This window comes from Papio anubis, chromosome 1 (assembly GCF_008728515.1).
Source record: "Papio anubis isolate 15944 chromosome 1, Panubis1.0, whole genome shotgun sequence".
Lineage (NCBI taxonomy): Eukaryota > Metazoa > Chordata > Mammalia > Primates > Cercopithecidae > Papio > Papio anubis.
Genome location: NC_044976.1, coordinates 11,580,254 through 11,608,065, shown reverse-complemented (window position 1 = coordinate 11,608,065; position 27,812 = coordinate 11,580,254). Strand labels below are relative to the sequence as shown.

The 27,812-nt window shown below is 44.5% G+C and overlaps 1 protein-coding gene across 4 annotated transcripts; it reads right to left on the bottom strand.

The window, feature by feature from the left end:
• Positions 1 to 907: 907 nt before the first annotated feature.
• On the bottom strand, positions 908 to 23,419 carry AADACL3 (arylacetamide deacetylase like 3). 4 transcript variants are annotated; one of them, XM_009195893.3, is made up of 5 exons: positions 22,700 to 23,419; positions 19,080 to 19,296; positions 17,525 to 17,588; positions 12,301 to 12,881; positions 908 to 2,709 (listed from the first exon to the last, which is right to left on the bottom strand). In XM_009195893.3, the coding sequence occupies exons 1-5, from the start codon at positions 22,865 to 22,867 to the stop codon at positions 2,660 to 2,662; spliced, it is 1,080 nt and encodes a 359-aa protein (XP_009194157.1). In that variant the 5' UTR covers positions 22,868 to 23,419; the 3' UTR covers positions 908 to 2,659. The 4 variants fall into 4 exon arrangements, with proteins under 4 accessions (XP_009194157.1, XP_017812817.1, XP_009194211.2 ...); XM_017957328.3 differs by having other exon boundaries at positions 908 to 2,706; positions 22,700 to 23,418; XM_009195947.3 differs by lacking the exon at positions 908 to 2,709 and having other exon boundaries at positions 10,582 to 12,881; positions 22,700 to 22,790; positions 23,008 to 23,417.
• Between the last annotated feature and the right edge of the window lie 4,393 nt (positions 23,420 to 27,812).

Sequence of the window (27,812 nt, the reverse complement as noted above, 5' to 3'; positions counted from 1 at the left end):
TACTAATTCTTTTAAGGTATTTGGGCGATTGTTTTGTTTCTAAGATTTCTCTTTGTCCTTGGTTTCCTGCAGCATTATTCTGATGTCTCTAGGAGTGGATTGCTTTATGCTGCTTGCAATATGCTTCTTGGATTTATGGATAAATGTCTTTCAGTCATTTTAGGAAATTCTCAGCTATTTTCTCTTCAGATGTGGCTCCTGCCTCCTTTCTTTCTACCCTCCTTCTAGAACACCAATTATATATTTGTTCTTTCTTATCACTGAATCCTCAATGCCTCTGGCCCCCTCTTCTGTATTTTCTATCCTTTTGTCTCTTCATGCTTGATTTCTTACAGTTTCTTCTGACCTAGATTCCAGTTTACATAACTTTTCTTCAGGTGTGTCTAAGGTGAAATCAAATCTGTTAAAGCAAACTAAATATGGCCTGAGGAGGACTCTGCACTTCTCTATTTGAGTCCTTGTGGACAAATTGTAACCTAGCTTAATAGGCAGACAAGATTGAACACCTAACTTAGAAGTATGCACCTGTAACAACAGCTGAGTCTTAGCCAATCCCAGAAGTCATACTTCAGCCATGTACAGGCTGCTGCGTGTTCAAATTATGTTCAAATAAGGCAAACGCCAACCTGTAACCAATCCAGCTGTTTCTGTACCTCACCTCCAATTTCTGTATGTAACTTCCCCCTTTTTTTGTCTATAAATTTGTTCTCACCACAAGGCACCTCTGGAGTCTCTCTGAATCTGCTATGATTCTGGGGGCTGCCCAATTTGTGAATCATTCATTGCTCAATTAAACTCCTTTAAATTTAACTTGGCTGAAGTTTTTCTTTTGACAGGTCTATCCATTGAATTTTTCTTTTGATTACTGCATTCTTCAGTTCTAGAATTTCTATTTGTTTCCTATATATATGTGTGTGTGTGCATGTGCATTAATGCTATGTTACTTTTACCATTTTAATTTTTTAAATTTTGTTTTGCCTCCTGAACTTTTAAATTACCACTTTCAACCTCCTCAAATTTCAGATTTATATTTTATCTCCTTGAGCATAGTTAGCAGACCTCTTTTACAGAATGTGGATTTTTTTTCTTTTCTTTTTTTACTGTTGTTTCATTGGGTTCTTATTTCTAGCTCTTTTCTTCTCATGTAGCTGGTATTTTAAAAACTCTTTGCAAAAATAATGTAAAGCATAGAATATTTCCTTCATCCAGAGATGATTGTCATTTGCTTTTCCAAGCACCTGTGAACATTAGAAATTGGGCACCACTTTAATCCAGTGTATGGATTGGATTATGGAACACTTTAATCCAATCTGATTCACATTTTCAGTCACTGTATAATCACAATGCAATGTGCTCAGAACCAAGATTGAGGAACTACAGTCTGCTATGCAAGCCTGAAGGAGAAGAATCTAACCCTGACTAGAGTAGGAAGGCTTACTGGGAAGGCAAAGTCTAAGACAGGACCCAAGGAGTGAATAACGAATTGACTTCTTCACTCCTGATCCACTATGACCTAGAAATATTTCTTAAAGATGGCAAATCAGTGTCAGGTTATTGCAACGGGAACCGAATGGTTGTAGGATGGTGGATTTGGAATGCAAACCAACTAGGCGTCAAATTCCAGTTCCACCACTTACCAAGAAACTTTGAACAAGTTTCCAGGCCACGTCAACCTTGGTTTCCTGATCTATAAATTGGGAAGAAATATTATATGCTTCATAACATGATGAGGATTCAATGAGATGTCACCTAAAAGCACCCGGTAAAATGTCTGTCACATAGAAAAGGTCAAAAAATCGTCAATTCTTTCTTCTCTTTGTGCCTAAACCAAGTTTATTCTAGTAACAACATTTAATCCTTTTCCTTCATTAGAAGAGTGTATTTGAAAATTTGGGGCAGAAGAATCCCAAGGAATGTAATTCTAGATTCTCTTTGAATAGAGAATTCCTGCATACAAGAGTAACTTCTTAACCCCAACGGGGGCTTTGCTGTGAGTCCGATCAACAGCACTCCCTGCCCTCTACAGTTGAGTCTGACAAGCAGCATATACCTAATCACAACTTGCATTGAGTCAGCATGAACAACCTGTTAGATATGATGATCCCCCACTTCAAGGCAAGAAAACTGAGGGGCTGGGAGGTTAAATGTTGGGTTTCTGATTGGCTCCAGATCACGTGTTCTGCATCATTCTACTTCCTGGAAGGGCCTTGGGAACGCAGCAGCAACAAGTCCAAAATTTATCTCTTCAACATCAAATTAAAACTCCTCTGTCCTTTAGTGATGACAGCCAGGGAACTGTTTCATAGTAATGGAGATAGAGGCTTGAGTGTTTTTTCTATGACTAGAAATGCTTTGAAACCGAACCCCAGGCACCGCCTTATCTGATTTAACCTTGTACAGCAATTTGCAAGACAGCAAGCTGCAATGTTGAGGCAGTGGTGTTCTTGTCAGGGAACCAAACAAGCTTTGGCAACCTGCATAACTAGGAACCCGTTTGCTGACTCTGACGACGTTTGCTGTGTTAAATGGAGGCAAAGATATTTGAGGCAAAAATCCACTAATGGTTTGAGTCAAGGAACTTTCCTTTTAAAATACAGATATGCCATACCAGCTACTTCCCATCCTGCCAATTGTCAAACTCATCAGTTTTCTTTTGGCTTTAGGGATTGGTTGTTACAACGTGACTACTTCCCTTCCAACTGAGATCTGCTGATAAAAGAAAGGAAACAAGCATTTTGTTAGTATTTATCAACATTTAAGATGTGCCCTGCTCACAGTTCTTGAATCTATCACAGAGAATCACATGTGCAGAAGGAGATGTGTGCAGAAATGCTCACTATAAATTTGTTTATCACATTGAGAAACTGAAAACAGACCAAATCTGTCCATCAGTAGGGAATGGCTAAAAAGTGTAATATTGCCAAACCACAGATACTATGCAGTAGCTAAAAAGAGTAAAGTAAATCTATTTTTACTAGGCTGAATTTCTTAGATATACTATTGAGTGAAAACTCACTCAAATTTCACAACAGCACATACAGAACAATATATTTTATGTAGCAATATATGGAAAAATTATACCATAACATAATGCTCTTTATTTTCTGTGGATAAATGCACAGAAACAGGCGTTAAAGGATTAGACCATACCCACCTCCCCTGAAAAAGGTAACAGTGCCTACATCAAGATAAAAAGGAAGAGTTGAGGGGAAGGTGGCCAAAAGGACTTGAGTCTTGTCTCTGATATTTTAAGGTTTTATTTGAATGGAGAGTATAGGCAAGTCATGATGGCTCATGCCTGTAGTCCCAGCACTTTGGGAGGCAGAGGTGGGAGGATCACTTGAGCTTAGGAGTTCATGACCAGCCTGGGCAACATAGTGAGACCCCATCTCTATTTCTTTTTTTTTTTTTTTTTTTGAGATGGAATCTCATTCTGTTGTCCAGGCTGGAGTGCAGTGGCACAATCTTTGCTCACTGCAACCTACCCTCCTTCCCAGTCTCAAGCAATTCTCCTGCTTTCACCTCCCAAGTAGGTGGGATTACAGGTGCCCACCACAATGCCTGGCTAATTTTTGTATTTTTAGTAGAGATGGGGTTTCAACACATTGGCCAGGCTGGTCTTAAACTTCTGACCTCAAGTGATCCACCTGCCCCAGCCTCCCAAAGTGCTGGGATTACAGGTGTGAGCCACTGTGCCCAATCCCCATCTCTATCTTTTTAATAAAAACATTTAAAAAAACAACAACAACAAAAGGAGAGTATATTGGTGTATCATTTATATAATTTAAAATTAACTTCTAAAAGATATTTTAAAGTGGAAGTGGAAATATTATGATTGAGAGTGTGGTAACATTCTCCAAATCATATGCTGAGGGGATCCGGCAAGATGGCCAAATGAGAACGGCTCTGGTCTGCTGCTCCCAGCGAGACCAACACAGAAGGTGGGTAACTTCTGCATTTCCAACTGAGGTACCCAGTTCATCTCACTGGAACTGGTTAGACACTGGCTGCAGCCAAGGAGGGCGAGCAGAAGCAGGGGCATTGGGGCATTGCCTCACCCAAGAAGCACAAGGGGTCGGGGAACTCCCGCCCCTAACCAAAGGATGCCGTGAGGGACTGTGTGATGAGGGACAGTGCTATCCAGCCCAGATATTATGCTTTCCCCACAGTTTTTGCAACCCACAGACCAGGAGATTCCCTTAGGTGCCTATACCACCAGAGCCCTGGGTTTCAAGCACAAAACTGGGAGGCTGTCTACACAGATACCTAACTAGCTGCAGTAACTTTTTTTCATACCCCAGTGGTGCCTGGAACCCCACTGAGACAGAACCATTCACTCCCATGGACGGGGGGCTGAAGCCAGGGAGCCAAGTCATCTTGCTCAGTGGGTCCCACCCCCATGGAGCCCAGCAAGCTAAGATCCACTGGCTTGAAATTCTCCCTGCCAGCACAGCAGTCTGAAGTCGACCTGGGACACTCGAGCTTGGTGGGGGGAGGGGCATCCACCGTTACTAAGGCTTGAGTAGGTGGTTTTCCCCTGACAGTGTAAACAAAGCCTCCGGGAAGTTCAGACTGGGCAGAACCCACCGTAGCATTGCAAAGTCGTTGTAGCCAGACTGAGTCTCTAGATTCCTCCTTACTGGGCAGATCATCTCTGAAAGGAAGGCAGCAGCCCCATTCAGGGGCTTATAGATAAAACTCCCATCTGCCTGGGACAAAGCACCTGGGGGAAGGGGTAGCTGTAGGCGCAGCTTCAGCAGACTTAACCATTCCTGCCTGCCAGCTCTGAAGAGAGCAGTGGATCTCCCAGCACAGTGCTTGAGCTCTGCTAAGAGACAGACTGTCTCCTCAAGTGGGTCCCTGACTCCTGTGCCTCCTACTGGGAGACACCTCCAAGAAGGGGTCGACAGACATCTCATACAGGAAAGCTCCAGCTGGCATCTGGTGGGTGCCCCTCTCGGACAGTTTCCAGAGGAAGGAGCAGGCAGCAATCTTTGCTGTTCTGCAGCCTCCACTGGTGATACCCAGGCAAACAGAGTCTGCAGTGGACCTCCAGCAAACTCCAGCAGACCTGCAGAAGAGGGGCCTGCAGAAGGAGAACTAACAAACAGAAAGTAATAACATGAACATCAACAAAAAGGATACCCACACAAAAACCCCATCCAAAGGTCATCAGCATCAAAGATCAAAGGTAGATAAGTCCATGAAGATGAGGAAAAATCAACACAAACATGCTGAAAATTTCAAAAACCAGAATGCCTCTTCTCCTCCAAAGGATCACAACTCCTCACCAGCAAGGGAACAAAACTGGACAGAGAATGACTTTGATGAATTGACAGAAGTAGGCTTCAGAAGGTGGGTAATAACAAACTCCTCTGAGCTAAAGGTATGTTCTAACCCAATGCAAGGAAGCTAAGAACTTTGACAAAAGGTTACAGGAACTGCTAACTAGAATAACCAGTTTAGAGAAGAACATAAACGACCTGATGAGGCTGAAAAACACAGCACAAGAACTTTGTGAAGCATACACAACTATCAATAACTGAATCGATCAAGTGGAAGACAGGATATCAGAGGCTGAAGATCAACTTAATGAAATAAAGTGTGAAGACAAGATTAGAGAAAAAAGAATGAAAAGGAATGTACAAAGCCTCCAAGAGATATGGGACTATGTGAAAAGACCAAACCTATGGTTGATAGGTGTACCTGAAGGTGACAGGGAGAATGGAACCAAGTTGGAAAACACACTTTCAGATCTTATCCAGGAGAACTTCCCCAACCTAGCAAGAAAAGCCAGCATTCAAATTCAAGAAATACAGAGAACACCATTAAGATACTCCTTGAGAAGAACAACCCCCAGACACATAATCGTCAGATTCAACAAAGTTGAAACAAAGGAAAAAATGTTAAGGGCAGCCAGAGAGAAATGTCAGGTCTTTTCTGCAGTTCATTCTGCATAAACTCTACAAGCTAGAAGAGCGTTGGGGCCAATATTCAACATTCTTAAAGAAAAGAATTTTCAACCCAGAATTTCATATCCAGCCAAACTAAGCTTCATAACCCAAGGGGAAACAAAATTTTTTACAGACAAGTAAATGCTGACAGATTTTGTCACCACCAGGCCTGCCTTACAAGAGCTCCTGAGGGAAGCACTAAATGTGAAAAGGAACAACTATTACCAGCCACAGCAAAAACATACCAAAATATAAAGACCAATGACACGATGAAGAAACTGCATCAACTAATGTGCAAAATAACCAGCTAGCATCATGACGACAGGGTCAAATTCACACATAATGATATTAACCTTAAATGTAAATGGGCTAAATGCCCCAATTAAAAGATGCAGACTGGCAAGTTAGATAAAGAGTAAAGACCCGTCAGTGTGCTGTATTCAGGAGACCCATCTCGCATGCAAAGACACACGTAGACTCAAAATAAAGGGATGGAGGAATATTTGCCAAGCAAATGGAAAGTAAAAAAAGCAGAGGTTGCAATCCTAGTCTCTGATAAAACACACTTTAAACCAACAAAGATAAAAAAAGACAAGGTCATTACATAATGGTAAAGGGATCAATGCAACAAGAAGAGCTAACAATCCTAAATATATATGCACTCAATACAGGAGCACCCAGATTCATAAGCAAGTTCTTAGAGACCTACAAAGAGTCTTAGACTCTCACACAATAATAGTGGGAGACTTTAACACCCCACTGTCCATATTAGACAGATCAACAAGACAGAAAATTAACAAGGATATTCAGGACTTGAACTCAGCTCTGGACCCAGCAGACCTAATAGACATCTACAGAACTCTCCACCCCAAATCAACAGAATATATATTCTTCTCAGCACCACATAGCACTTATTCTAAAATTGACCACATAATTGGAAGTAAAACACTCCTCAGCAAATGAAAAATTACGGAAATCATAACAAACAGTCTCTCAGACCGCAGTGCAATAAAATTAGAACTCAGGATTAAGAAATTCACTCAAAACTGCACAACTACATGGAAACTGAAAAACCTGTTCCTGAATGACTACTGGGTAAATAATGAAATTAAAGCAGAAATAAATAAGCTCTTTGAAACCAATGAGGACAAAGATACAATGTACCAGAATCCCTGGGACACAGCTAAAGTAGTGTTTAGAGGGAAATTCATAGCACTAAATGCCCACAGGAGAAAGGGGGAAAGTTCTAAAATCAACACTCTAACATCAAAATTAAAAGAACTAGAGAAACAAGAGCAAATAAATTCAAAAGCTAGCAGAAGACAAGAAATAACTAAGATCAGAGCAGAACTGAAGGAGACAGAGACACAAAAAAACCTTTCAAAAAATCAATGAATCCAGGAGCTAGTTTTTTGAAAAGATGAACAAAATAGACCGCTAGCCAGACTAGTAAAGAACAAAAGAGAGAAGAATCAAATAGACACAATAAAAAAAATGGTAAAGGAGATATTACCACTGATCCCACAGAAATACAAACTACCATCTGAGAATACTATAAACACCTCTACTTAAATAAACTAGAAAGTCTAAAAGAAAAGGATAAATTCCTGGACACATACACCCTCCCAAGACTAAACCAGGAAGAAGTCAAATCCCTGAATAGAGCAATAACAAGTTCTGAAATTGAGGCAGTAATTAATAGCCTACCAACCCAAAAAAGCCCAGGACTAGATGGATTCACAGCCAAATTCTACCAGAGGTACAAAGAGAAGCTGGTACCATTCCTTCTGAAACTATTCCAAACAATACAAAAAGAGGCACTCCTCCCTAACTCATTTTATGAGGCCAGCATCATCCTAATATCAAAACCTGACAGAGACACAACAAAAAAAGAAAAGCTTAGGCCAATATCCCTGGTGAACATCGATGTGAAAATCCTCAATAAAATACTGGCAAACCAAATCCAGCAGCACATCAAAAAGCTTATCCACCATGATAAAGTAAGCTTCATCCCTGGGATGCAAGGCTGGTTCAACATATGCAAGTCAATAGACATAATCCATCACATAAACAGAACCAAAGACAAAAACTACATAATTATCTCAATAGATGTAGAAAAGGCCTTTGATAAAATTAAACACCCCTTCATGCTAAAAACACTCAATACACTAGGTATTGATGGAACATATCTCAAAATAATAAGACCTATTTATGAAAAACCCATAGCCAATATCACACTGAATGGGCAAAAGCCAGAAGCATTCCCTTTGAAAACCAGCACAAGACAAGGATGCCCCCTCTCACCACTCCTACTCAACATAGTAGTGGAAGTTCTCACCAGGGCAATCAGGCAAGAGAAAGAAACAAATGGTATTCAAATAGGAAGAGATGAAGTCAAATTGTCTGTTTGCAGATTACGTAATTGTATAATTAGAAAACCCCATCGTCTCAGCCCAAAATCTCCTTAAGCTGATAAGCAACTTCAGCAAAGTCTCAGGATACAAAATCAATGTGCAAAAATCACAGTCGTTCCTATACACCAACAATAGACAAACAGAGAGCCAAATCATGAGTGAATTCCCATTCACTATTGCTACAAAGAGAATAAAATACCTAGGAATCCAACTTACAAGGGACATGAGGACTTTTTCAAGGAGAACTACAAACAACTGCTCAAGGAAATAAGAGAGGGCACAAACAAATGGAAAACATTCCATGCTCACGGATAGGAAGAATTGATACCGTGAAAATGGCCATACTGCCCCAAGTAATGTATAGATTCAATGCTATTCCCACCAAGCTACCATTGACTTCCTTCACGGAATTAGAAAAATCTACTTTTAATTTCATACGAAACAAAAAAGAGCCCATATAGCCAAGACAGTCCTAAGCAAAAAGAACAAAGTTGGACGTATGATGCTACCTGACTTCAAACTATACTACAAGGCTACAATAACCAAAACAGCATGGTACTGGTACCAAAACAGATATATAGACCAATGGGACAGAACAGAGGCCTCAGAAATAACACCACACATCTACAACCATCTGATCTTTGATAAACCTGACAAACACAAGCAATGGGGAAAGGATTCCCTATTTAATCAATGGTGTTGGGAAAACTGACTAGCCATATGCAGAAAACTGAAACTGGATCTCTTGCTTACACCTTATACAAAAATTAACTCAAGATGAATTAAAGACTTAAACGTAAGACCTAAAAGCATAAAAACTCTAGAAGAAAACCTAAGCAATACAATTCAGGACGCAGGCATGGGCAAAGGCTTCATGACTAAAACAACAAAAGCAATTGCAACAAAAGCCAAAATTGACAAATGGGATCTAATTAAACTAAAGAGCTTCTGCTCAGCAAAAGAAACTATCATCAGAGTGAACAGGCAACCTACAGAATGGGAGAAAATGTTGCAATCTATCCATCTGACAAAGGTCTAATATCCACAGTCTACAAGGAACTTAAACAAATTTACAAGAAAAAAAGCAAACAACCCCATCAAAAAGTGGGTGAAGGATATGAACAGACACTTCTCAAAAGAAAACATTATGCAGCCAACAAACATATGAAAAAAAGCTCACCATCACTGGTTATTAGAGAAATGCAAATCAAAACCACAATGAGATACCATCTCATGCTGGTTAGAATGGCGATTATTAAAAGTCAGGTAACAACAGATGCTGGAGAGGATATGGAGAAATAGGAACACTTTGACACTGTTGGTGGGAGTGTAAATTAGTTCAACCATTGTGATTGAAGACAGTGTGGCGATTCCTCAAGAATCCAGAATCAGAAATACCATTTGATCCAGCAATTCCATTACTGGGCATATAGCCAAAGGATTATAAATCATTCTACTATAAAGACACATGCACATATATGTTTATTGCAGCACTAATCACAATAGCAAAGACTTGGAACCAATCCAGATGCCCATCAATGATAGACTGGATAAAGAAAATGTGGCACATATGCACTGTAGAATAGTAGGCAACCACAAAAAAGGATAAGTTCATGTCCTTTGCAGGGACATGTATGAAGCTGGAAACCATCATTCTCAGCAAACTACCACAGGAACAGAAAACCAAACATCGCATTTCTCACTCACAAGTGGGAGTTGAACAATGAGAACACATGGACACAGAGAGGGGAACATCATACACCGGGGTCTGTTGGGGGGTGGGGGGCAAGGGGAGGGATAGCGTTAGGAGGGATTATAGGAGTGAATCACTGCACCCAGCTTTGTTTCCTTTCTTAAAAAAAAAAAAATTTTTAGAGACAGGGGTCTCACTATGTTGCACAGGCTGTATTCGAATCCCTGGGTTCAAGCAATCCTCCCACCTCAGCCTCCTGAGTGGCTGGGGCCATGACATGCACCACCATGCCTGCTTTGTGATCATCTTTGATGTTACCACTGTAATCGTTTTGGTGCCACAAACCACACCCAAATAAGACAGTGAACTTAATAAATATTGTGTGTTCTGGCTGCTCCACTGACTGACACCCTCCCATCTCTCTCCCTCTCTTAGGGCCTCCCTGTTCCCTGAGACACAACAATATTGAAATTTGGCTAATGAATAACCCTACAAGGAACTTATCTAAGTGTTCAGGTAAAAGAAAGAGTCACACATCTCTCACTTGAAATCAAAAGCTAGAAATGATTAAACTTAGTGAGGAAGACATGTTGAAAGCTGAGACAGGCCAAAAGCTCTATCTCTTATACCTGTTAACCAGCTTGTGAATGCAAAGGAAATGTTCTTGAAGGAAATTAAAAGTGCTACTCCAGAGAAACACGATAGATAAGAAAGCAAAACAGCCTTATTGCTGACATGCAGAAAAATGTAATGATCTGAATAGGAGATCAAATCAACCACAGCATTCCTGTAAACCAAAGCCTAATCTGGAGGAAGAGCCTAACTCGTTCATTCCATAAAGGCTGAGGGGGAAGTGAGGAAGCTAGCAGGTGTTGGTTCATGAGGTTGAAGGAAAGAAGTTGTCTCCATAACATAATCATAAAAGTGCAAGGTGAAGCAGCAAGTGCAAGATGGGGAAGCTGCAGCAAGTTATCCAGGAGACTCAGCTAAGATGATTGATGAAGGTGATTACACGAAACAACAGATTTTCATTGTAGACGAAACAGCCTTCTAGGGGAAGAAGATGCCATCTAGGGCTTTCATAGCTAGTTTAATGATAATGATAATGAAGCCAATCTATTCTCTTTCTAATGGAGGCCAATTTGAGTTGGTTCCATGTCTTAAAAAAGAAATAGTTCTCACGAATACATCTTCTGTTCCTTTGGCTGTCTTGACTTTGCACTGTGGACAGGGTTATCTAGTTAGACTCAGCCTTCATGGTTCTCTAACTCAGGACCCCACTTCCCTCCCAACTTCTCTCCTCAAACTCTTAGAATATTGCTTTGGGGCTTCTGGTTGAAAGCCAGGCTTTGATTCCAGGAGCTCCAGAGCTCCCCAAGTCGGGCAGCTGCAGGCTGTCTTCACCCACCACACGATGCCAACAACTGTGGAAGCTCTATCCATTCTATCTTAACATTTCCAGCCCAGGCAGTCAAGACTCTGATCCCAGAGGCTGAGAAACAGCAGGAAAAGTCACTACTGTTCACAGAAGAGAAGGTGGGTGAAGCCAGTTTCTCCACCACCACCACTACCTCACAGCAGCCGAGAGCATCAGAGCTCCTGCCTCTGAGCCTCATTGGGAAAGCCCCGTGAGGTTATGCGTGTTGTCCTTGTGCTATTTCAAAGTCCAGCCAAGTGGACACAAGTCACACACAGTATGGATCAATCTGGAGAGCCTGAACTGCCCCATAGGGAGGCTGAGAATAGCTCTTACCTGCTGATTCACTCCCACAAATGGCCACTGAAGATTGTCAGCCTAGATTTTCCCAACAGAGAACAGAGACAGAGACCCCCACTCCCACCCCCACACCTGTCTTTTCTACCACATCCTCTGGACATCAGGAGCATGCATCGTGTGGTTCTAGAACCTGGACTAGAAAAGTGACAGCAACCTCTACCCCTTCCCTAGCCCCACTATGCACCACCTAAATCAGCAACAGAGAGCCCTGTGGGAGGCTGGGGGCCAGTGGAATCCACACCGCAGTACCAGCAGAGAAGAAAGATGGTCACAGCCCCTTTATGAAATGGACTAACGCATTCAGAATTCTCGTGGAGCACGGAAAGTGAAAGAAGCTCATGTCAATGGTGGTGAGCACTCCATGGAAACCATCCTTCATATGGTGCCAGGTCACGGGCACTCCCAGGTCTTCCAGCCTCTTCTTGTACAACAGCGAATCGTCCCGGAGAGCATCATACTCACAGCTCACGATGCAAGTTTCCGGGAGCTGAGACACTACGTCATCTTCTGCAATCAGAGGCGAGCACATCACATCCAGGACAACACTTACTTCCAAGTAAGCAGCTTCATTCACGGGCTCAGGGGGTATCGGTCGGTAGCCCCTCTTCTTAAACCTCTCGGGGATGTTTTCTGGCCCCAACCACTTTCTGTACTTTTCCCAGACTTTGGCAGGCAAATGGGCGCCTTTCATGATGACCTCTTGCCAGGAGGAGCTGAAGTCCAGGTATTGAGAAAAACAGTAGCAGGCGAAACTCCAGTTGAGCAGGGGGATGTTTTTACTCTGTTGAAAGGAAGGGGTTTGTATATCCAGGGCTTGGAGACTGGCGTAGATCAGGATCTGAGCTCGGATCCGGGGCAGATCTGGCCTGTCCACAAGTTTTTGACAAACCACCGTGGCTATTCCCCCTCCCAAACTGTCACCACAGACCACAACCCGGGCTGGATCCACTCCGTATGCATCCAGGGACTTCAGGAAGTGGATGGTGGCCACCAAGCAGTCTCTTATTGGCACTGGAAACTTATGCTTAGGTAACTGGCGGTAACTGAAAAGGAATCAAGAAACACAGTTGATACCCATCGCCCCAGCAGATCCAAAAATATCAGCGTCTAGCATCTTTTAGCCCAAATTAGTCCATTCACTTCCCTTTCTGAAACTTGAGCAGGTAGTTAGGTGTGAGGTTTAAATGAGACGAGACACATACAGCCCACATACCTAGGCAGGTGCCATTCCTACTGTCTCAATGCCCTAATGGGGGACCCGTGTCACGAGACATCCACCAATTGGCCAACAGTGTAAATATCACCCACACTGGCCCCATCTTCCTGAACCTACCTCATGTTGCTTCCCTGACTCACCTGCTCCTGCTTCCTGTCTTATGATTCTTGTATGAGCAACTTCAAGGCCTGCTTGGGTTTTTAATTAATCATGCCATACCTACAGATTTTGTTAGGGGGGATCTTATAGACTTAAATACAGCAGGTCGGCCAGGCCAGTGGCTCATGCCTTTAATTTCAGCACTTTAGAAGGCCGAGGTGGGCCGATCCCTAGAGTCTAAGAGTTCAAGGCCAGCCTGGGCAACATGGTGAGACCCCATCTCTACAAAGAATACAAAAAATTAGCTGGGCGTGGTGGTGGATGCCTGTAGTCCCAGCTACTCAGGAGGCTAAGGCAAGTGGATCGCTTGGGCCTGGGAGGTTGAGGCTACAGTGAGCTATGATCACACCACTGCACTCTAGCCTGAGCGACAGACAGAGTGAGACTCTGTCTCAAAGAAGAAAAAAAAAAAAAAGCAGCCCTCAAATAATGCCATTTCATTCAACATTGTTTCATTATATTGATGAAAGGCAGAAAAATGACTCCAGCCTAGGCTACTACTGTTTGTGTGGAGTCTGCACGTTCTCCTCATGTCTGTGTGGGTTTTCTCCCGGTCTTCCAGTTTCCTCCCACATCCCAAAGACGTGTATGTTACATTCATGAGCATGTCTGAATTGTCCCGGTCCAGGTGAATGTGGGTGTAGGTGTGAGTGTGCCCTGCGATAGGAGGGTGTCCTGTCCAGGGCGGGTTCCTGCCTTGTTCCCTAAGCTGCAGGGATAGGATCCAGCCCCCATGACCCTGAATTAGAATAAGTGAGTTGGAAACCGAATAGATGAAGGAATATACGTTATTGTAAAATGAAAAATGCATAAAGCCAGCCAGGTGTGGTGGCTCACGCCTGTAATCCCAACACTTTGGGAGGCCGAGGCAGGCGGATCACCTGAGGTCAGGAGTTCAAGACCAGCCTGACCAACATGGAGAAACCCTGTCTCTACTAAAAATATAAAATTAACCGGGCGTGGTGGCACATGCCTGTAATCCCAGCTACTCAGGAAGGCTGAGGCAGAAGAATCCCTTGAACCCGGGAGGTAGAGGTTGTGGTGAGCTGAGATCGCGCCGTTGCACTCCAACCCGGGCAACAAGAGTGAAACTCTGTCTCAGAAAAAAAAGAAAAAAAATTATAAAGTCAGCCAAGCACAGTGGCTCATGCCTGTAATCCCAGCAATTTGGGAGGCCAAGGCAGATGGATCGCCTGAGCTCAGGAGTTCAAAACTAGCCTGGGCAACATGGTGAAACCCTGCCTCTACCAAAAATACAAAAAACTAGCCAGGCGTAGTGGTGTGCATCTGTGGTCCCAGCTATTCAGGAGGCTGAGGCCCAAAAATCGCTTCAGCCCAGGAGGCGGAGGTTGCAGCGAGCCGAGATCACACCACTGTACTCCAGCCTGGGTGACAGAGGGAGAGCCCATCTCAAAAAAAAAAAAAAAAAAAAAAAATGCGTACAGTCTACAATAATCATACATCTGCACAAAAATAAATGATGCAGTACAGAAGCTCTCAGTGAGTCTGCCACATTTGTGAGTGCTTAGTTTTGAACTGGGAGATGGTCAGAGGTACTCCTGACAATTTTCACCTTGCAAACATTTATTCCTAGATTTAACCCACCACCAGAATGACCACCATCACTCACTGATTCACCAAGAATTGGGCAAACAATTATCTTTTTGTTTTTATCAATCTTTTAAAAATATATGTATAGCTCACGTTTATTTCAATTTTTAATATTAGCAGGTTTTGGTCTTTATTTAGAAGCTTACAGCAGGCATAGTGGCTCACGCCTGTAATCTCAGCACTTTGAGAAGCTGAGGAAGAAGGATTGCCTGACCTCAGAAGTTTGAGACCAGCCTGGGCAACATGGCAAGCCCTCACCTCTACTAAAGAAAATGATAGGCCGGGTGCGGTGGCTCATGCATGTAATCCTAGCACTTTGGGAGGCCGAGGCGGGCAGATCACAAGGTCATAAGATCGAGACCATCCTGGCTAACATGGTGAAACCCCGTCTCTACTAAAAATACAAAAAAATTAGCCGGGCACGGTGGCGGGCGCCTGTAGTCCCAGCTACTCAGGAGGCTGAGGCGGGACAATGGCGTGAACCCGGGAGGCGAAGCTTGCAGTGAGCCGAGATCGCGCCACTGCACTCCAGCCTGGGTGACAGAGCGAGACTCTGTCTCAAAAAGAAAAAGAAAAAGAAAAAGAAAATGATAAAATATAAAAGTAGTAAAATAAATTTTTAAAAAATTTAATAAATTTGCTGGTGTTTTGTGGCCAGGATTATACCATCAGAGCTTAATTCTGTTTATATCAATTAGCCTAGGTTTTGTAATAGGTAAAATTGGTTTTACTCCAAGTCATAGTTCCAAGAACCTGTCGACAGTGTTGAGGACTGACTGTACCACCAGAGGCCAGAGATATACAGCACTCTTCCAAACAAGCTATGCACACTCAACACCATTGCTGCCATGCCTACCTGGTATTGCTAAGAGATTCCAGAAATCCAGATTTTGTGAGAAAGTTCACTATTTTTCAATGCTGGTCACAAATAAAAAAAAAAAAAAAAAGAAAGAAAGAAAAGAGAAAGAAACAGAAATACTCTATGGGACCAACAAATGGCTGATACCATTTCCATTCCATACCCCCATTTCAGGCCACCTGGGAACAGGAAGTCCTGGAAAGCAATGCCCTTAACTCCAAAATCCTGTCTACCTTGGATTTAGAAAATAACTTTCTAGCGGAGACTTGCTAGCATGTTCTACTGACAATCTCTTGGTTTGGCACAACCAGAATGATAAGGTGTCCAGCAACGTCCCATGGTAGAAACCCTTCTGGAGCTAAGAATTGTAAAGTCAGGGGTTTATCCAGTTCCCTCTCTCATCTCATCTCTTAATTTTGTTTTTCTTTTCTTTTCTTTTCTTTTTTTTTTTTTTTTTCTGAGACGGAGTCTTACTCTGTCACCCAGGCTAGAGTGCAGTGGCGCCATCTCAGCTCACTGTAACCTCTGCCTTCCGGGTTCAAGTGATTCTCCTGCCTCAGCCTCCTGAGTAGCTGGGATTACAGGCACATGTCACCACGTCTGGCTAATTTTTGTATTTTTAGTAGAGACAAGGTTTCACCATGTTGGCCAGCTGGTCTTGAACTCCTGGCCTCAAGTGATCCACCCGCCTTGGCCTCCCAAAGTGCTGGGATTACAAGCATGAACCACTGTGCCCGGCTTCATCTCTTCATTTTCTACTCTCCTCAGGTAGCTGTGCCATAAGAAAGTTGGCATATGTACCCCCACTGAGACGCAGAGAACTGATAGAGAACTGATATTTCTTTAGAGTGTGTACCTCTACGTGAAACTACAGGGAGACTTAACCAGGAGGAACCACGTGTGTGATGCTGCGTCAGGCAGCAGGACAGGGGACCCAATGCTCACCACACCCTCTTTGAGGCTCCAGGCTGGGTGGTGGCTGTCAGAGATCCGTTAGGAGAGACAATGGGTTTGGTTTTGCTTTTGTTCTTCTCGCTTTCTTCAGTGGGTCTCTGCCAGAGGGACCTCCCTTTTGGGAGCACTTGGAAGTGGATGTGGCAGCATTACGGGTTGTTTGAGTGATGGTACAGGGTACCACAGGCGTTTAGCAGAGGGAGGTGCAGGGCTGTTTTACTCCAAGAAGAGCTATGTAGCCCAGGTGTTCGTGTAGTGAAACTCTGCACCTGATCCGCTTAAAAAAGACCACCTCCTACCCAGCTTCCAAACGCACAGAACACCTCTGTTTAAACAAACCCAAGGCCCGCATGCACAGAGGAAGGGGTTCCCCATTCTCTGTCTCTCCATCTGTCTTCACCTCCCCTTATTTTTCTCTCACTCTCTTTTTCTTGTTTTGTTTTATTTAAGACAGGGTCTTGTTCTGTCACCCAGGCTGAGTGTAGTGGCGCAATCACGGCTCACTGCAACCTCCCAGGCTCAGGTTCTTCTTCCACTTCGGCCTCCCAAGTAGCTGGGACTACAGGCATATACCACCACACCTGGCTAATTTTTGTATTTTTTGTAAAAATGGGATCTCACTATGTTGCCCAGGCTGCTCTGAACTCCTGGGCTCAAGGATTCCGCCCGCCGTGGCCTCCCAAAGTATTGGGATTACAGGCGTGAGCCACTGCACCCAGCCGCCTCCTCTTTCTCTATTCACTGGCTTCTCCCAGCCCATCCTCGCCTCTGGGCTTCCTCCAGCACCAATCTGCTCCCACCCCCACCCCCATTTCTTCTTCCCACCCCATCTCTCCGCATCAGAGCCTTGCTCCCTGCTGGCTCCCTGGAATCTCCCCTTTACTCACCCAACTGCCAGAACCACAGAGTCACTCTCCTTGCACAAACGAGAGCATATGCCATGGTGGGTTTCTAGAAAATAAAAGATTTTTAACATTCACTAGGAAGGCTTCCTTTGCCAGCCATTGTTGCTGTCTTCTTCTTATAGACACAGCCCTTGGGCCAACGCTGACTAGGTTTTCCTCTACTCCAGCAAAGCTCCAGTCAATCTTCTCACTGATTCTCCTTCGTGGTACTGCCTGAACAACTTTCTCTAAGACGCCCACCCTCCGATCCATCCTACAAGTCATTAAAAATATCTGCAGGCCGGGCGCGGTGGCTCAAGCCTGTAATCCCAGCACTTTGGGAGGCCGAGACGGGTGGATCACGAGGTCAGGAGATCAAGACCATCCTGGCGAACACGGTGAAACCCCATCTCTACTAAAAATACAAAAAACTAGCCGGGCGAGGTGGCGGGCGCCTGTAGTCCCAGCTACTCGGGAGGCTGAGGCAGGAGAATGGCGTGAACCCGGGAGGTGGAGCTTGCAGTGAGCTGAGATCCGGCCACTGCACTCCAGCCTGGGCGGCAGAGCGACACTCCGTCTCAAAAAAAAAAAATATCTGCAAAGCTGTTTGACTGTAGAGTGCAGAGGTTTAGGGTGTGAGCTCTGGATTCAGACAGACTGGAGTTCAAATCTCATCTTTGCCTCCTTCTAGTTTGAGATGACATCGTGCCTAGCACGCCTCTTAACCTCCTGAGGCTCGATTTCCTCATCTGTGAACTGGGGTAATGAGAATATCTAACTCATAGAGTGTTGGAGTTAGAATGAGATCATCCACCTATAGGGTTCTCACAGTGCCTGTGTGTAATTAGTAATATTAATAAATATTGCTTAATAAATATTGGCTGTTACTATCATTCTCATATAGACAAAACCAACATCACCCTTGCATTAAATCCCTTACTCTCAAAGGCTGCCACACTGGGACCCTGGCATTTCACAGATTACAAAGCATATAAAGATGTTTCCCCTCCCCCAATTCCCTGGGAGTAATAATTAAGATAGTTATTATTATTTGTCTCAATAGTGACTTTTTCCTCTCATTGATTTTTCTCAAATCTTCCTATTTGTCTGTACCAGAATTTGTCTTAGCAACACCTGACGTGACACAAACTGCTGTGTTTTAATTCTTTTCATTTAAAATATCCTTATTTCCAACTAAATAGAGGTGGTGATTGTAAGTAAAATAGTGATATATACATGTATATATTTATATGTATATACATATGTACACATATAAATGCAAGTAAGGGTATATTTCAGGATCTTTACCTTACAGTATCCTTCCTTATATTACAGTATTATTACAGTTAACTAAGGATTACATTTAAGTAAATAAGGAGATACATAAGAGGGCAATATATCCCATATTTTTGCCCCCTCAATGATCTGCAAACCATGAACTGCCCTGGTGTTCCCTGGTAATAATAGCAGACTTTAAGCCCCAGGAAGATGCCCATTCTTTCAAGTCATGTTAAGGGGTGCCACCACCCTTTGGGAGATCTGAGAAAAGCGTTCTTACTCAAGCTCCCCACGGCGCCCCCACCACCGTGGTAGTACACGATGCCAGGCTTCAGGGTGCAGGTGGATGCCTTGGGCTGATACAGCTTCACAGGGATTGTCCCAAAGCGGAAATCTGTGACCACAACATCGGGGTCGTACTTTAGCGGCGGCAGATCGTGCACGAAACGGATAAATTGGGGCATAGAACAGATTCTGAGCTTCTCAAAAATCATTCCCTGTTGGAGAGAGAAGAAGAAATCTGTCGAGATGGGTTTCTTCACAGGCCATCTCGGGTCTGGCCTTCACAACCTACCCTCCACAGGTGACGAAAGGAGTGATTGGAAACTGCAGTCAGATTGGACCACAGCCCTGCTCAAGCCCTCAGTGCCCTCAGGACACCTGCAGGAAAATCCACTCTCATGCAGGCCCAGGTGACCACAGCACCAGCCAGCTCCTCTCAACCCACTCTCCTGACACCTTCCACTGCAGCCACTACAAGCCAGACTTCTGGGCGCCCTCGATGGCCCCTGTACTTGCAACACCCGCCTCCACCACGAGGCCCTGCTCCACCTCAGCCCGGGCATGACCTCTGTTTCCAGGGAGGCCTTCCTGTGCCATCCCAGCCAATCTGGCCACCCCAAGCCTGTGTAGCTAACTATAGTGTGGGTACATTTTTTAAAAACAGGAAGGGGGAGTTCATATCTTTTGAAAATGCCTACTGAACAATTTTAGGATAAAATAATATGATGTCCAAGATTGGCTTCTTAAATAAATGAAAATGAGGGAAAAGTTAGGGACATTTAGGGACACAAGGAAGGGAGATGGGCCAGGAGTCAGTGATGGTGACACTGGAGAGTGGGCACCCTGTTCCCCTTTGGTATAGGTCAAGGTTTCATAAAGAGTTGAAAATACAGCCAGGCACAGTGGCTGATGCCTGTAATCCCAGCACTTTGGGAGGCCAAGGCTGGTGGATCACTTGAGGTCAGGAGTTCAACGCCAGCCTGGCCAACATGGTGAAACCCCGTCTCTACTAAAAATACAAAAATTGGCTGGGCGTGGTGGCTCAAGCCTGTAATCCCAGCACTTTGGGAGGCCGAGACGGGCGGATCACGAGGTCAGGAGATCGAGACCATCCTGGCTAACACAGTGAAATCCCGTCTCTACTAAAAAATACAAAAAACTAGCCGGGCGTGGTGGCGGGCGCCTGTCGTCCCAGCTACTCAGGAGGCTGAGGCAGGAGAATGGCGTAAACCCGGGAGGCGGAGCTTGCAGTGAGCTGAGATCCGGCCACTGCAGTCCAGCCTGGGTGACAGAGCGAGACTCCATCTCAAAAATAAATAAATAAATAAATAAAATTTAAAAAAATAAAAATACAAAAATTAGCCGGGTGTGGTGGTGGGCTCCTGTATTCCCAGCTACTTGGGAGGCTGAGGTGGAAGAATCTGTTGAACCCGAGAGGAAGAGGTTTCAATAAGCTAAGATCATGCCATTGCACTCCAGCCTGGGCAATGAGAGTGAAACTCCAGCTCAAAAAAAAAGTTAAAAATACATAAATAAAGAGGGCTCTCCCTCTGGGTATCCTTCCCAGTGTTTCCTAGTCCTTGTCTGTGCCACAGCAATTTTGGCCACGGGTAAAAGACTGCAGGCCTCATTTGAGAACTTTTGTTTTGTTTTGTTTTGTTTCGTTTTGTTTTTCTGGAGAGACAGAGGCCTCACTATGTTGCCCAGGCTGGTGTTAAACTCCTGGACTCAAACGATCCTCCCACCTCAGCCTCCCAAAGTGCTGGGATTACAGGTGTGAGCCACTACACCCAGCCCAGAACATTTTTAAATACATAAAATAAATACATGGGATTATAAAGAAAAGCAGTTTTTTAAAAATATACTTATCAAAATATTAAAATGTATGACATAATAACATAGGTGCTTCCTTACTAGCACATAGAGTAATAAGATCTAGCTGCTGCCTGACACTATCCTAATTTCAAAGAAATGAGGAGAATACATGAGTTTCCACAATATCTAATAGGCTATGCAAATATGTCTGATTCCTCTTTGGTGACAGTCGAGGTCTGGCTTTCAGGGCTGTGGTTTGTTGCCTTCATTCCTTGTAGAAAGAATTTCAATTGGAAGTTAGTTGTGAAAATGGGGTAACTTTGACCCCATCCAAATCCATGACCCCCTTGTGTTCTGTGACCCCAGAGGCTCAAGGAGCCCAAGGAGAGAAGCCCTGTTCGACTCCCCTGATGGGTTTTGCTGTCCTCCTTGCATTCTCCACTTTGGGAAGCTGTTTATCTGTAGCTTGTTCACTTGTGAGTTTGGTCCTTTATGGACCACTTCCCCGCCCCCCACCGCCTGGACCCTACAAACTCCCTCAAGGCAGACCTGTGGGAACTTCATCTCTCTCGCCTGTCATTGTCCCTAGGGCCCAGAACTGGCGCAGGACACACAGCAGTTGCATGACACATCTTTGCATAAAAAATAAATGAATCAAGAAAGAGTAACAATGGCTACTATTTAGAGAGGGCTCCTTCTGCGCCAGGCATTATAATATGCCCTCTGGAGAGGGTTATTCATGGAGTCTCCACAAAATGCTGTGAAGCAGGGGCAATTTTCCCTACTTTGTAAAGGAGGAAATCGAGTCACTGTATTTGGGAGCCTGGACTACAGAATCTGAGAGTCAAGGGCAGGAAAACCTAGGACCCAATCACTGCATCTTATAAAAGCTGACTCTGGAGATCAGAAGACTTGAGTTCCTGGGATCTTTTCTTTTAGGTAATAGCTACATTCTTTTGAATAGCATAGAAGTTATTTTGAATAACATAGAAGAAACACCTAGGGTGTCTCTTGAGAAGAGGCGCTGGCGATTGCTTTTCGTTATGTAAGAAACTTACAAAAAATATTTTGTATATTCAATTTCTGTCAAAGTACAAGAAAAAGTACAAGAAATCCATATTGGCAACACCTACACAGTTCCATTTACAGGTATTTGAACAAATTACACCAGATGTTACCTAGGCAGGTTTCTAGCTCTCAAAAGCAACAACATATTTTTTAAGTCATATTCTGTCGTTTTGCTCACCGACACTAATTTACTCATCTGCTACCTGTTTACTTTGTGGCTTGCTAACTGTAGCTAGCAGGCAGATAGCAATGGGGGCCCAGAGCCTCAGGAAAATTCATTCGTATCTTCACAACTTCGGAGAGTGGCGAGTGCTGTGAATAATATGGACGCATTTATGGACACATGAAATGTACACTTAAAAGTGGTAAAGATGGTAAATTTTATATGCATGTTTTACCTCAATTTAAAAAATAAAGCAAACCAACAACAAAAAAAGGAAGTCAGATGGGAGACACACAGGTGGATAGAACCAGACTGGTTTTCTCCTTCTGTTAACTGAGAAAGCAGATCATTCTTCGAATTTTGTGGTTATTAGCCGGGGCTAGCTTCAGAAACACCCAAAGAGGCTGAGAACCACCTAATAGAGATTATGCAGGTTTCAGAAGGTGCGATCCCCCGTCACTGCGGGCCCCATGATACCGGTGTTCATTCAGCTAGAAGTTTCTGGTGTGTGATTTTTCCTGTTCCCTTCCCTAATGCTCAGCTGGAGGGGACACACAAAACACAAAACTCACCCATGTCACCAGCAACTGGAAGATGCAATGAAGGACTCTCAGTTTCACGGGGTGGCCAATCGCTGCCGGGATGTGCACAATGAAAAACTGGCTGCAAATGACCCATAGAGTGACCCCTAGTGAGAACACACAGTCTGCTGCGAGGAAGATCAGGGCCAGGACCCACATGCTGCTTCCAGCTCAGAGCGGGCTGAGAGGAAGCTGTGCGCAGTGTAAACCATTTAGGACACGGTTCGGAGCCCCAGATCTCTTCCATTTATAAGTCACACCTGCCCTTCCCCACCTCCCTCCATCCCACAAACACTGACCCAGCCCAGATGAGTCACAGACTCAGGTGAGGATGTGGTTCTAGGACAGGGCCCATGCAGAGGGGAAAGTGACCCATCCAGCCTGATCCAGCCAGAAAAGAAAGTTCTAGAGTCTCAGCTTACAATCTGGCACTGCTAACTAGAAACAGCCTTGGGTAAGCCACAAGTCACAATGGACATCACAAACACAATTCCTCCCACCAGTCCTTGGACCTCATCCCCCACTCCCTGATTCAACTCCAGCTTATCATCCATCCATCAGCCTGCGGAGGAGGTCCCAGAGCTGTTGTACAGCAAGCCATTCTCTGTATGCCATTCTTCCTCCAGACCTCGGCCGGGCTCCATGCCTCCCCTCTTGCTGGTCTCTGCTCAAATGCTGCCTTCTCAGTGAGGGCATCCCTGGCAATCTTATTTAAATTAACTCCCGCCAGCATGACTACATCCACCTTCCCCATCCCCCACCTTCCCCATCCCCCACCCTTCCCCATCCCCCAGCTTCCCCATCCCACCACCTTCCCCATCCCCCACCCTTCCCCATCCCCCAGCTTCCCCATCCCACCACCTTCCCCATCCCCCACCCTTCCCCATCCCCCATCTTCCCCATCCCCCACCTTCCTCACCCCCCCACTGCTTGGTTTTTCCCTGTGACCTTTATCATCACCTGCCTCACTTGTCTGCTTATTGTCTGGGAAGACAGGGATTTTCTTTTTGTGCCATTTTATCATCAGAGGCTGGATCAGGGCTTGGTACTTGTAGGTGCTCAGCAAATGCCTATGGAGTGACGGAATGAATAGACAGGCTTTGTCCTCTTTCTTGCAAATCCGGGAAACTGTGCTTGCTTGCCTTTCCAGGTCAGGTCAAAGGTTGATGTCACCGTTGGAAATCTTCCCCTAACAACCAAGTCCCACATCTGCAGTAACAATAGCAATATGTGCTGTGTCTCCTGCCTCCCTGCTTGAGTGAGAGAGCAGTGGTTCTCAGACAGGGGAGATTTTACCTCCCAGAAGATATGGGACTATCTGGAAACATTTTTGTTGTCCCCACTCAGGAAGGGGCAGAGGGCTGGTGCTGGAGTGCCATAGACAAGAGGCCAGGGATATTGCCAAACATCCTGCAATGCACAAAGACTTATGCAGTCCAACAAGCTGATAGTAAGGTGGTTGAGAAACCCTGCATTTGCAACACTTGGATTTAAATCCTGGCTCTGCCGAATGCCAGCATGCTGATCATGAGCAAGTTATGTGCACTCAGCCTCAGTTTCCAAGTCTGTCAAATGGGGATAATAATAGTACTCCCCACTCCATAGGATTGTTGGCTGCCTCAAGAACACCAGCCTGTGTCAAGCACTAGTATGAGTCTGGCACATGGGAAGACTTAATTAGATGTCAGGAAGCCGGCCTGAAGCTTGTTTTCTTTCTCTCTCTTTTTCTTTCTTTCTCTTTTTCTTTCTTTCTTTCTTTCTTTTTCTTTCTTTCTTTCTCTTTCTTTCTTTCTTTCTTTCTTCCTTTCTTTCTTTCTTCCTTTCTTCCTTTCTTCCTTTCTTTCTTTCTTTCTTTCTTTCTTTCTTTCCTTCTTCCTTCCTTCCTTCCTTCCTTCCTTCCTTCCTTCCTTCCTTTTCTTTCTTCCTTTCTTTCTTTCCTTCCTTTCTTTCTTTCTCTCTCTCTCTTTCTTTCTTTCTTTCTTTCTTTCTTTCTTTCTTTCTTTCTTTCTTTCTTTCTTTCTTTCTTTCTCTTTCTTTCTTTCCTTCCTTCCTTCCTTCTTTTTTTTTCTTTTTTAGAGATGGGGTCTCGTGCTGTCACCCAGGCTTGAATGCAGTGGTGCTATCTTGGCTCACTGCGGCCTCCATCTCCCAGGCTCATGTAATCCTCCCACCTCAGCCTCTGGAGTAGCTGGGACTACAGGCATGCACCACCACGCACACCCATCTAATTTTTATCTTTTCTTTTTTTATTTTGTGTGTGTGTGTGTGTGTGAGAGACTGAGTCTCGCTCTGTCACCCAGCCTGGAGTGCAGTGGCACAATCTTGGCTCACTGACCCCTCCGCCTCCTGGGTTCAAGCAATTCTCCTGCCTCAGCCTCCCAAGTAGCTAGGACTACAGGCGTGTGACACCACACTGGCTAATTTTTTGTATTTGTAGTAGAGACAGGTTTTCACCATGTTAGCCAGGCTGGTCATGAACTGCTGACCTCAGGTGATCCACCTGCTTTGGCCTCCGAAAGTGCTGGGTATCACACTCATCCATGTGAAGAGACCACCAAACAGGATTTGCGTGAGAAACAAGGCTGTTTATTTCACCTGGGGGCAGGTGGGCTGAGTCTGAAAAGAGAGTCAGTGAAGGGAGATAGGGGTGGGGCTGTTTTATAGGATTTGGGTGGATAGTGGAAAATTACAGTCAAAGGGGGTTTTTCTCTTACGGGCAGGGGCGGGGGTCACAAGGTGCTCAGTGGGGAAGCTTCTGAGCCAGGAGAAGGAATTTCACAAGGTTAATCGCTCAGTTAAGGTTGGGCAGGAACAAATCACAATGGTGGAATGTCATCAGTTAAAGTTGGGCAGGAACAAATCACAATGGTGGAATGTCATCAGTGAAGGCAGGAATCGGCCATTTTCACTTCTTTTGTGATTCTTCACTTGCTTCAGGCCATCTGGATGGACACGTGCAGGCTTGGGCTCAGAGGCCTGACACTGGGACTACAAGCATGAGCCACTGTACCTGGCCTATATTTTTAATAGAGATGTGTTTTCATCATGTTGCCCAGGTTAGTCTTGAACTCCTGGACCCAAGCGATCTGCCCACCTCAGCCTCTCAAAGTGCTAGGATGACAAGCATGAGCCACCCGTGCCTGGCCAGGACTGAGCATTTCTATGTGTTCTTCAAACTCCCTCATTTTTCTCATATGCCCACAGAAAGACAATGTTTTAGCCCCTAAGGCATCTGGGTGGGACCAAGTAATGCATTCTAGCCACTGGAATGTGAATGAGAACACTGTGGCCATTCCCTGGCTATATACCATGTCCATGTGATTCCCCCAATGATTGGCCACAGAGTCTCCACAGAATCTTCTGTGCTCCCTTGCTCCAGAGTACATGACAAGGACTTCAGAAGGTTGAGCCTTACAATGGCAGAGCTCAGATCCTTGTATTAGATATGAATTCTAAATTTCTCTTCAAAGAATCATATGTCAGTATGTTCAGTTCTTTACCTTCTACTTTTAAACTTAACTTCCTCATAAAGCAAACTTTTTCGATCACCTGCTCCACCCTGACCCATTCGAATTACCTTCTCTGCACTGACTCATTCCGATAACCTGCTCCGCCCTGACTAATTCTGATTACCTACTCTGCCCTGACTGATTCCGATTACCTGCTCCCCCTTGAATCATTCTGATTACCTGCTCCATGCTGACTCATTCATTTTTCCCGCCAAACCACTCACCCCCATCACTCTCTTTAAATTAGCCAATCAGAATTAGTTAGCCTGTGTGGTCTAACCCTAGCCAATAGGGTGATGACACAGTAGAAGGGGCCACGTGAGTCAGGGATAAGAACCCCTTCCCCTCCCTTGTCCAAGTGTGCACTCACCATTGCTCCATCTGTAAGGGCGCATCCTTCTATAGAAGTAAATCACCTTCTGAGAAGAAAACATTTGTATTTTAGTGCTATTTCTTTTGCAGCACCAAAACTTTACGTATAACAATTTTGGGGCTCGTCCAGGATTACGTTCCCCTCCAGGAGCGGTCTCTGGTTCTCTCTCAGGAGGAGGCGCGCCCTGCCCCCTTGTGGCGGCCTCAGGAGTGAGAAATCAGGACCCATCCAGTGTGAGAAATAACCCAAACTCAGTAATGCAGAAGGAAACCGGCCAGCAACCTGGGGAAAAAGATCCTCCATAACGGCCACAAAAGTCTGTGCATGGACTGAGCAAAAGACACCACAGGAGCTAGTAAAGGATTTCCTTGTTGGCTGGGAACAAGGTAAGAAAGTCGCAGGGGGGCGGTGAAATACTCCTTGGTTGGGGTGGCTTAGGGGTTAAAAAGAGGTGAGACATCCCCATTAGTGGGGATTGAACCTCACACAAACCTCCAGTAGTAGAAAAGGCAAGAAATTTCCAATAGGGGAAATTGAGCCTCATCCCAAAAGGCAAGAAATTTCCAGTAAGGGAAATTGAACCTTACCCCAAAACCATCAAGATGGGAAATACCCTGAGCAAGACAGGGAGCAAGAGGGATAAAGATGGTAACAAAGATATCCCCCAGAGAGTCCCCTAGGTCTCATGTTAAAATACTGGAAGGATAATGAAAGGACTAAACATAGGAAAAAGCAAAAAATGATAAAATGTTGCTGTTTTATTTGGACTCAGGGACCCATCCTCAAACCCTCAATCTTCTGGCCAAATGAAGCAATTCAAACATAGGAAAAAAGCAAAAATGATAAATGTTGCTGTTTTATTTGGACTCTGTGGATCCAGATCTCAAACCTCAATCTTCTGTACAAAATTTGTCTGTACCGAGGGATGTACTGTGTCAGCTTCTAATCCAAAATGTTAATTATAAAAAGTCCAGTGTCTCAAGAAGAACTAGGCTATGCTCTTTGCTGGAGGCAAGGGCCTGCCCTCCTTTTTCCCTTAAAAACAAATAGGGAAGAACCCAATCTGGCACTCAAAGTGAAAAGTCAGAGGAGCCAGCTCTCACACCTAAAGATTCCAGTGTGTGGGGTCCCCTAAACTATCTTCCCCTGCTCATTATCCCCAATCCTTCCCCTCAGGCAGCCACTGCCGCCTCATATCCCATTCCAAATCCTTCCTCTACTC

Bases quoted from the DNA above. Each gene is read 5' to 3' on its own strand.
- AADACL3 (XM_003891135.4), bottom strand. From the start codon at position 22,867: ATGTGGGTCCTGGCCCTGATCTTCCTCGCAGCAGACTGTGTGTTCTCA. The intron at 19,297-22,699 runs GTGAGTTTTGTG...TCTCTCCAACAG, and splicing joins TCCAGTTGCTGGTGACATGG to GGAATGATTTTTGAGAAGCT. The intron at 12,882-17,524 runs GTGAGTAAAGGG...ATTCCTTTTCAG, and splicing joins TCTGTGGTTCTGGCAGTTGG to TTACCGCCAGTTACCTAAGC.